At 37.4% G+C, this 10,970-nt stretch overlaps 1 protein-coding gene across 4 annotated transcripts in view; it reads right to left on the bottom strand.

Annotated features, from left to right (window-relative positions):
- Nucleotides 1–423, bottom strand: part of RALGAPA2 (Ral GTPase activating protein catalytic subunit alpha 2) — a 291,465-nt gene extending 291,042 nt beyond the window's left edge. For 2 of the 4 annotated variants that reach the window (XM_039874355.1, XM_039874356.1), the window contains exon 1: nucleotides 52–157. In XM_039874355.1, the coding sequence (XP_039730289.1) occupies nucleotides 52–157 (106 nt within the window). Of the gene's footprint in view, nucleotides 1–51 lie in introns of all 4 variants that reach the window. The other 2 variants (XM_039874353.1, XM_039874357.1) reach the window with 2 other exon arrangements.
- Nucleotides 424–10,970: the final 10,547 nt, after the last annotated feature.

The raw sequence follows: 10,970 nt of genomic DNA, 5'->3' as shown, positions 1-10,970 counted from the left end.
TCCCAGCCCTGACCCTGGCCCGGACCTCCGGAGCCCCGGCGCGCGCCTCACCCAGCAGCGCCCGCAGGTGCTTCAGACGTGTCAGCACGTCCTTCTTGGGGTCCAACACCTTCTGGGTGGACTTCTTCACGTCTCCATGGCTCCTTCGAGAGAACATCCCGCAGCAGAAAGCCCGTACCCCGCCGGCGGGGGACGAGGCTGCTGAGCCGCACGAGTCACTGCATTGGGTCGGGGCCGGCGCGTGTCGCGCGGGCCAACTCGCAGTCCCCTTCCCCGCCGCCGCAGCCGCTTCAGCAGTGGCTCCGCCGGGAATCGCGAGGGGAGGGGCAGGAAGGCGGTGTCAAAGAGAAACGGACCGCCCCGCCCCGCGGGAGGTGCCAGTCGGCCCCTAGGGCGCGGCGCACGTGTGCGCGGTCCGGACCCTTCTCAGGGGCGCGCCCGGAGCGCCCAGCCAGCGCCGCGAATCACAAAGTACCTTGCGCTACGTACACGCCGTACTATAAGTCCCGGGATGCACCGCGATAGACCTGTCCAATCAGACTGGCAAGACTTTGGCACAATGGGAGTCAGCAGGCCGGCTCTAAGCACCTTCTAGCTTCCTACCCCGAGTGGGGCCGCAAAGCCTCCTGGGAAATGTAGTTGTGTAGGAAGCGACTCACTGCGACCTCCTTTCCAGGTTTCCAGGCGGCGAGCGGTAGAACCTACCGTCTACCCGCTGAAGCCAAGGGCTCCTGTACCTTCACTCTGTGCCCACCGCAATTTCCTCCAGTGCAACCTAAACCACAGAAACATCTCAGTAAGGAAAGTTTCAAGGCTTTTAAAATGAAAACCATGTTAAGTTCTGGCTTCTGGAGTCACCACGGAGCCAAGGAGTGAGTGGAAATCGCTTTGACCATACCAAAATTGGAGCTCTAATTTCACACTAAAATGCATGACTTTTGCAGAAGGGAATAGTATGCCTAGGCTCTGAGTGAGGAGTCCCTTGGCTGCTGAGACCCAACCTCACTTAAAGTATGGAGTCTCTCACTCAGGGTTCCCCGGGATCTTTCCTCTTGCTTTGTAGGAAGGACACGTTCTCTGTGTTGTGCAAGGCTGTATAGCAATCCAGTAGCAGAACCAGAAATAGAACCTGAGGGACCTGACTCTCAGGTCGATATGCTTTGTCAGGCCAGGCGCCTGTAACCTGGGGCAAGACCGAGATGGAAGATGGTCCGGAGATTTCTTACCAGAGATCTGTAGTATTATTTACTGCATCTGGATCCTTTGATGCTCCAGATTTTGACAACACTTTAGCAAGTACTTAAGCTGGCTGTTTAAAATATTGTGGTTTCCATCAGATTGGGACAACATAACTCTCTTTTTCTCATTCAACTGAACTATAACTTGGGGGAAGAGCCAGAGATTACTCAGCTTTGTATCCTCATCGCTGAGCACAGTATTTGGCCTCTAGAAGCACTCAGTGAAAGTTCATTAAATGGAATAAAAAGCCAAAATGGCCCTACGTATTTCATGAATATGTAGTGCAAAAAATATCTCACGATTGTTTGAGCCTCTATTTTTAGACTTATCAAAATAACATTGCTAGAACTAGAATATATTCATACTGAAGGAATATAACAGCAATAAAAAGGAATGGAGTACTAATAAATCCAGTAACATGGATGAATCTCAAGACCCAGAGATGGAAGCACCACCACATTCAGAAGGATGGCAGAACTGCCCTACCAGTCTGTGTCTCCAGGTGACATCTCAATCAGTGCCAGGCACCATCCAAGACTTGTAAGATGGAAAAAAAAACCACTCAAGGTATTTTGGGTGTCTTTGCTACAGCAACTTAGTCTGTGCTTGATGACACATAGTCACACTATTCACTGCCCAATTCCTTTTAGAAAGATACCCTTCATTACACTGACTGAAAAAAATAGTACATACTTGTCTTGGGGAATTCAAGTTTTCTCACAAAGCAACCTGTCATCATAGTCAAACATATATGGAACACCTGCTATGTACAAAAGCATGCATCTAAATCTTGGGGATAAAAAATGTAAAAGATGCAGCCTCTTGACCTCCAAAGCTTCCAATCTAATTGAGGGGCAGAGCGGCTAAATAAATAAAGAGGTAAACGACGCTGTACAGTGAACATGTGACACTGTCAAAACTTGGTAGTATGAGAAACAGGCATTCATGCATATAGATTTACCTCTTTCATCCTATCTAGCCTTTACTTACTGATGAAAATGTAGAACTACAGGTCCTCTCTAAAAATTCAAGAAACCTAAATTATTTTTGATGCTTTTTCTCAATGTGAAAAATAAATAAAAATACTTTTCATTTTCTGTTGCTCTCTAAAGTTATTACTGCTGGACTGTGAACTCCTCGAGAGCATCGCTTGCTCCATAATTCTTTATCCCTAGTGTTTCGAGTGCCAAGTAATTTGCAGACACTTAAGAGCCATTGAATAAATGTCCCACTTTCATCAATAAATAAAGATAATAAAATCAAGAGTTAAAAACTTTCAATGCAAATTAAAACCCTGAGATATCACTTGTATTAGCAAAAAAGCTATGGAAAACATAGCTGTTAGGAGTGTAAAATAGTACAACTCTTATGGAGAGGAATTTGGCAATATTACATATCATTTGCCCTTTAACACAGGAATCCTACTTCTATGAATCTACTCTGAAGATATACCTCCAGAAATATAAAATCACATGTCGAAGGTTATTCCTTCCAGCATTATTTATAATAGCCGATGTAGTGAGTTGAACAGATATGTCCATGTCCTAATCCCCAAAACCTGTGATTATGACTTTTGGAAAAAGAAATAATAATTTCAAGTGACTTTTTTTGCAACTGTAATTAAATTAGGGATCTTGAGGTGAAATCATCTTGGATTATTTCGGTAGGCTCTAAATCTAATGAATGTTCTTATAAGAGACAGCAGAGGAGAAATACACACGAACAGAGAAGAAAGCCATGTGAAAACAGAGGCAGAGACTGGAGTCATGCAGCTACAAGCCAAGTAATTCCTGCAGCCACCAGAAGCTGTGAGAAGCAAGGAAGATTCTCCTCAGGGTCTTCCAGAGGAAGCCCATCTCTGCCAACATCTTGATTTCAGACTTCTGACTCCCAAAACTGTGAGAAAATAAATTTCTGTTGTTTTAAGTCACCAAGTTTGTGGTCATTTGTTGCAGCAGCCCTAGAAAATGAATACTGCCAGATACAGGAGAGAACCCAGTGTGATTGTCTAAAGGAATCTGACTGGATATGGTACATGCCTACACATCTAAAAGTGGCTTATTGAATCCAGTGCATCTTTCTTTATAATGTAGTGCTATGTAGTACTATGTAACCATAGAAATAATGAGAAAATTTCCTAAGTTTCCTCATTTGACCTAATCTTCCAGATATATTGTTAAGTATAAAAGCAATGGTCAGGGCATAAAATATGTATTTATTTGACTGTTTTCTTCAAAAAGAAACATTGGAAGGATAAATCAAAAACTAACATTAATATCTACCTAAGAGGGATGGAGAATGGGGTAGAACAGATAAGAAATGGCAAAAGGTCCTCTCTGAGTTCATCTTTTTATATAGTTTTGATTTTTGAAACATTTAGATGTTTTACATATTCAAAATTTAAAAAAGAAAAAACCTGATAATTGAAAATAAACAGAATAAACTAATGAACCTAACCACATATCTAATTGGTAAAATAGCTATATAGAGAAAATAATTTCAAGTGACTTTTAAAGATAATATTCTAATTGAACCTCCATAAAGGGATATGTTCTAAGAACAAAAAGATCTGCAAAGAAATATTAACTGTTATTAGGACTAAGATTTTCTGTGTAAGAGAAAGGCGACATACAAATATCAAAATCAAAGAAGTTAAGTAAAAATTCTGTAAAATTAAAATTTACCTAGAAATATCCATTTAAACTCATGACTTAAAAATACATGCATGGGTCAAGGTTCATTCTTTTCCACACAGGTATGTAGTTGTTCCTGCAATATTTATAGAAAGACTTTCCTTTCCCCCCATTGAATTAACTTGGTACCTTGGTCAATTATCAATTAAACAAATGTGTGTATCTATTTCTGAGCTCCTTGTTCTGTTCCATGGATCTGGTTGTTTAACCTTAAACCATTACTCTCTGTCTTGACTATTTGATTTCAGTCTTGACTTCAGGTAGTGTATATTCTCCTTGTTCAAAATTATTTTACCTATTTTGGTCTTTTCCAATTCCATGTAAATTTTAAAATCAATTTACCTTTTTACAAAAACAAAAATCTGCTGCTTCCCAGTTCTTCTAATCTCTAAAAGGGCCTGGAAGCAATGGCACTCAGTGGCAATGAGGACACCTTGCATCTCAATCTTGATTTCCAAATATCATTCCCCACTCAAAATAATCAGGGTTCTTTAGAGAAATGGCAAATTCTAGGTCTGCGGTGAGAAAATATAGAATGAATATAATACTGTGCCCAAAGATCAATGGGAAAGTCTATAAAATATAGGAGCCAGCTTAAAGGAGCTTCATATAGCCAAATGTAGGATAATACGATCATCGAAAAAGAATAACTGCTTTTGATTATAATACTTTGAATAAATAAAAATTCAGGAATCCATGATTTTCAATAATTTTTTTCAGTATACTAGGTGAGTGTTTCAAGTATAAAACATGACTTGCAACTTTCATGATTTCAGGCAGACTTATAAAAAAAGTATTTAAGAACCCTCAGATGGCTAAATCCCTGCTCAGTAACAAATGAGGATCCTGATCTGAATTGGGTGTGTTTTAAGAATCTAAAAAGAGGAAAGTTCAGAGCTTTAGAGATTTATATTCCCCCGACTTACCAGAAAAGTATCATGTTTTCCTGATGACACCAAATTGGATTTGGTTGTTCAGGAGGACAGTGACCAAGTGACCATGGCAAAGTAAGGAAAGTAAGAGGAGAGACCAAGAAGGCCCAAAGAATAAATAGAAACAATCAATTCCTGATATTGTCTGGAGTAGAATTTTAGATTTTTTCTATACTATATATATAAATGCAAAGCAACAAATATTTACTGAACAACTACTACCACTAAATTGTGATTATCATAGTTTTATGCTTTCCCATTCTTTTCTACTGTACTTAAAACTGGTCTTTCGAGGGCATATGTGAAAACTACAATGCCTAGCATCATTGATGGTAAATATTTATCAAAAAACTCTACAATTCATTGTTTCCAGACTTGTGCTCAGCACAGGGCCAGGGTTAGCATTCAATGTTTGTTGAATAAATGAACTCATTATTTCATTCCTTCATTAATATCTCATTCAGCATAATTAGGAAGCGTTGTTCAGGGTGATGTTTTCAATTTAACTAATGTATTATATATCCAATTTTTAAAATTCTACCCTCCTTTTCTCAGAAATCTTTCTAAAATATACCTCAGGCTTTTTCATCTTCTTAAACAGACTATCATTTATGAAACCATAATTTATCCCACCCCAACTCTGGCTCCCTTCGTCTCCTCCTAAACTGATGTTGCTACTACCAACAAAGGAGAAATGTCTAATAGGCTTTCCACATCTAATTTTGCCTACTTTTTGCCCCAAAACTCAGTCATTGCTATCAGAGACAATTTGTTTACCTTTTAACTTTCATAGTTGGAATCATTCTAGATGCTTAGACCTGCCAACGCTGTAAATTCCAGATAACCTAAATGTTAACACATTTTACTTTCTAATTTTTCACTCAGAGTTTTTCAGTTTGGAAGGATTTGTTTTTTTCATATTGACTGAAATAGCTTGTCCCTTCACATTAATCCTAATTGTCATGAATCTTGTCTTAATTTTAGAATATGGAAAAATTTAACTTCTAGCCACCAATTTTCTTATCAGATAAGCTCATTGTGCCTGTCCTCAGGAATAAGATCTTTTAGTGGTCAGACATATTGTGAATCTTCATTTGGATGCTATTGCCAGAGTCAACCCCTGGTGGACCACTGTTGACACCAAGTCTGTTTTTATTGATCATAGGGCCCTTTGAATTCTTATTTTAAAAAAAAAAAAAACAACCTAAAAATCTAAAACTGAAGTATGTTCTTGTATCAGCTTTCACCCTGAAATTTTGACTTAATCTGTTTAATACACATGTCATACCCCTGAGAATCTACATGGACCTAAAATTCCTAAGAAAAAAGGATGACAATACTTCAAAAGAATAAAATGCTAAACTCAATGCTTAAGAGACAAGAAACCCAATGTCTCTGTTTTCCAGATGACATATTACTGCATACACTGAAAATACATTTTTTCTCTTCTACAAATATTTCCTTTTAGTTTCTTTTCTAGTAGGAAACTATTCGTTTATTTTCTTTCCAAATATCTGTCAAGCAAGGAGATTTACTACTTAACTTTAAAGTTGCCTATAAATCATTTTATATGAAAATTTCACTTCAGGACAGACTTGAAAAGTTTTTGAAAATATATTAGCCATTTTGATATGTCTGATGGATGGCTGATAATGAAGTAATGACTTAAGGGAAAGAAACCAAATTGTTTTTTCTAAATTTATTCAAGCAGATGTTTTCACAGCTGTACATTTCAACTATAATGTCATCTGCTTTGGATATATTTTCATTTTTTTATCATCAAAACAGTATTAATATTTCAGTATTGAATCATGGCTACACATCAACTTTAAAAAAATATAAGCATGTAAGTAACAACCATGAGAATTTTTATAAGTAAAAAAAAAAAATGTTTGAATGACAATGTTGGAAAAATAAGAAATCATGGGAACTATCTAAATAGTAAATAAAACTTAAATAGATTTATGGATGAGAGAGAGAGAGAGAGATGAAATTATATATATAAGGTGATAAGCCCATGAAAATCTAGTAATTACCTCTCATCTGCTCCAATACACAAAGTGCCACCATTAGGTTTAATATTAGATCAGATTGACTCCTAAATTTAGAGCTGGGTGGTATATTTTCTAAAAATGAGTGCAGGTTATAGAATGTCAACAAAAACTGTTCATTCAAAATGAAGAAATTCATTACACAATTTGCTTTACTTACAAATTCTTATAATTCCTAAAAAAGTGAATCTCAATATAATTCTTGGGGAACAAAATAATTCTTGGGAATCACAAAAGAAGAATATGAATTCTTCTACTAAGCCATATATAAATGTATATCTTAAATTGAAACTGTTTTTACCTGGCATTTTAGACAGGATTCTCAGTTGTAAGAAACAAATTGAAATGAAAGGCACAAAATAAAAGGCAATTCATTCAAAGAATGCTGGACTCACAAAATCAATGGAAGGTTGGAGAACCAGATTTAGAAAATACTTGGAAAATTAGCTACCAAGGCAGCTCTGAGAGGTCTGATAGGTCATAGAGCAGAGAATATGGGTCAGCACACTATGGGTTCCATGACAATGAGTGCCCTCCCACCATTCTTTGCATCTTCAAGTTCAAAGTCTCAAGAACATTCAATTGGCTCAGTCTTAGTTAGATGCCCATTTCATGTGTTCACCCTTCCTGGCTGCCCTGGGTCAGAAAATCTGAGGTGCTAACCCTCTTTGAAAGTAAGAGGCTGGCACTACTTCTTACCAAGACTATAAAGAATAGGACATCTCTGCCCCGCACCCCCAAAAAACAACAATAGAATGCTTTGTTGGAGGAAGGAATATTGGGTGTCGAATAAGTAACATGATAATAACAAACCAATACACCTTCTGCAGAGCAATAAAGCATCATTATTTATGATTCATTTGGCGTGAATTAATATATGCCCTGGAATAAAAAATAATCTGCCTGTAGGAGTGGTTTGTAATTAAGATCTCGTACTTCAATAAGATGATTGATAGACATAGTTTACTGCTTTCAGTAAATCTTTTTTTTTTTTTTTAATTTTTAACTGGGAAACCCTGGTGTCACTCAGACATAGGGTATATGTGAATTTTGCAATTATTAAAATCATCATAGTGAGTAATTGAAAAGAATTGAATCATATTGCCATTTCTGTTTAACCAAAATTGAAGAATTCAAATGCTACAAAGGACATAAGTAACTCCCTCTCTTTGTATTCTTCTTCTTTTTCTTCTTTTCTTTGAATTGATGTGCCCCTCTATGAGCCACACTAATATTTATCACATTTTATTGTCCTTTTTGGTAATCTTTTTGATCCAGTCAGTAGGCTGAGCCCCTACTCTGTTAGTGTTATGCAGAGCAATGAAGTTATAAATATAATGAGGACACCGCCTCAACCCCCAGAGGGATCACAGTCAATTGGAGGAGACAGACACAGCCCTGAGCTCAGTGAACTCACAGTGTAATGTATGAAATACACATCTAACTAGATAATAATACTTAATAATAGCGATACGTGCAGAGAATTATGGGAGAGATCATGAAGGACTGGGCAGTAGGGATGAGGAGAGGATTCAGAGAAGGCTTCCTGGAGGAGGTGACACCTGAACTGGGGAAAGGTGCTGGACACATCCCAGGCAAGTCAAGGAGGTAAGATGCAATAGGCTGAGTAAAGATCACCAGAAGCAATTTAATTTTTGTGGTTGCTACCCAGGTTTATGCTTGTGGTTGTATCCAGCATAATTTTGGGGTTGCAGAAATGTGCGTGTGATCACGTAGCCTTGTAAAAACAGCAGGGCCAAATGGTGATGATGCTAAAACGAAAAGAGACAAGCAAACTTCTTTTGAATCTGTGGAAGGCAGAATGATATGATAGCAAATGCAAAGGCTCTGATTCCCAGTCTTTCTTTCTTCTTAGCAGTGTAATCTTAAATGAGTTACTCAATTCTCCAAGTCTCAGTTTTCCTCATCTATAAAATGGAGATAAACTTGCATTGAGCTATTTATTCTAAGGAGTAAAAGAGTGTAAAAAGAATCGAGCACACTGCCTGGTATAAAAGCGTTCAATAAATATTATTTTGGTTTTCTCTTCTCACCTACTCCCAGAAAATGCAAATGAGGTAATTTCTGTTTGCTAAGACTATCCATTTGCATGCACAGTTGATTGCTAAATGTGTTAAATAGGAGGGGTTTACACAGCTGAGGTTTCACATGGTTTTACACAGTTCACACTGGACACCATTAGAGTAGGTGGAAGCAATGTCCCAGAATCCTTTATCTCCCACTTTTGTTATCCATTCCTTGGCAAGGAGGGATATTTTCCCTGATGCCACTACCATACTAGGTAAAATATCTGCTTCTTTCTGGACCTTGCATGATACTGGATTAAGAATACTGGCCAAGGGTTTATGGACCTAAATGTGTGACTCAGCAGTTTGTTTCAGGGCATATTTTACTTCCTCTGGTTACTATAAAACCAAACTTATGAATAGTTTACAGATTCCTTCAAAAGTTAAAGTAATAATTAAAATTACTATAACTTAGATTATAATAAATCAAATTAATAATTTAAACAACAAAGTAACACCTCAGGGACTAAAAAATTGGGCTCAAATAATCTATCCAAAAGATGTCAATTGATATTTTTCTCTATCACTTAAATGTTCATTTTAAAAATCAAAATAATAAATGTCTTTCATCAAGCCCCTTCACGACCCTAGTTTTTTCTCATTCATTTATCTATTCAACAAGCATTTATTTAATTTCTTTCTGTCAGGCACTTACTCTAGTCACCAGATAGACAGAAATAAAAAAGACAATTCTTGTTCCCACCGAGTTTACTTTCTGGTTGGTTAAACTATCCAAAGATGACACTTTACAAAATAAACATGAAGTTTTTTTTTTTTATTTTTAACTTTCAGAAGCTATTAAGAAAAGTCTCTCATCTGCTTTGCCTTTATATAATTTGCCTCCATCTCAGCCCTAGTCATAATATCGTCTTCTGTAAATCTAGGTTAAATAAATTTACATAATTGTCAAGAGTTATTACAAAGAAAATCGTAGAATTATAGAAAATTTTGAGAGTAAAATGTGACTGACAAATGTATTCTCTCATTATAAAGAGGGGAAAATAAGAACCAAACTTGGTTAGTGATTAGTTGTTGTCAGAATTGGGGATGGAAACACCTGACTCTGACATGATGCTTCTGGCATCATTAGGATGGTATTCGGATGTAACGATATGATGATGGTATTCAGATGTGATGTCATACCATTTTTCAAAGCAATTTCATGTACCTTCTTCCATTTACTCTTCGCCAAAGCCCATGATGCTGGAGTTCTTGTCCCCATTTCACCTAGACTCAGAGAAGTTGTATGCTGGCTCAAGGTCATATGACAAACAAGAAGCAGGTCAAAAGACAAATCAGACAGACTTAGAAAAGCAGAGCATAGTAAGTAAATAATGACTTGGTTAGTTCCCTGGTAGATGGAGATCAGGATAGACCAGTTCAGAGAGTAGGAAAGTCTCTTGAAAGAGAATAAAAAGCCCCAGCTAGGAACCAAAGACCTACTAAATCCAAGGACTCTGTATCTAGAGCCAAAAGCTACATAAAAATTCATCCAGATAAGGAAACTTACAGAGTGAGGCGACTTCTTCTTCAAGTCTCTGAAGCTAATTAATAATCAAGCTAAGGAAGAAGTTTACATCTCTTGACTCCCAGGTCAGTGTTTATCTAATCACATCATTTTCTGGCTGGAAAGGTCAGTGGAAGCTCAAATTTTAATAAAAGCTGGAAGGATAGTGGGCTAATCTTTATAATGGTGGCCCTCAATGAGCCATACTTCCCAGCATTCATACCCTTGTATTTTTCTTTTCCCTTGAATCTGGCCTGATTCTGTAACCTTATTTAACTAGTAGAACATGATGGAAGTGTCAGGGTGTCAGTTGCAATAATAAGCCTTAGAAAGGCCTGGAAGCTTTCATTTTTGCACTCTAGAAGAAGCCAACCACCATGTAAGAAGTTTAGCTATTCAGAGACTGCCATCCTGTGAGAAGTCTAATCTAGTTTTGTGGAGAGGCAATGCAAAAAACAAAC

Source organism: Pteropus medius, unplaced genomic scaffold, assembly GCF_902729225.1.
Source record: "Pteropus medius unplaced genomic scaffold, Ma_sr-lr_union100, whole genome shotgun sequence".
In the NCBI taxonomy this organism is placed as follows: Eukaryota; Metazoa; Chordata; class Mammalia; order Chiroptera; family Pteropodidae; genus Pteropus; species Pteropus medius.
The sequence above is the reverse complement of the archived record's forward strand: the minus strand, read 5'-3'. Positions and strand labels throughout refer to the sequence as shown.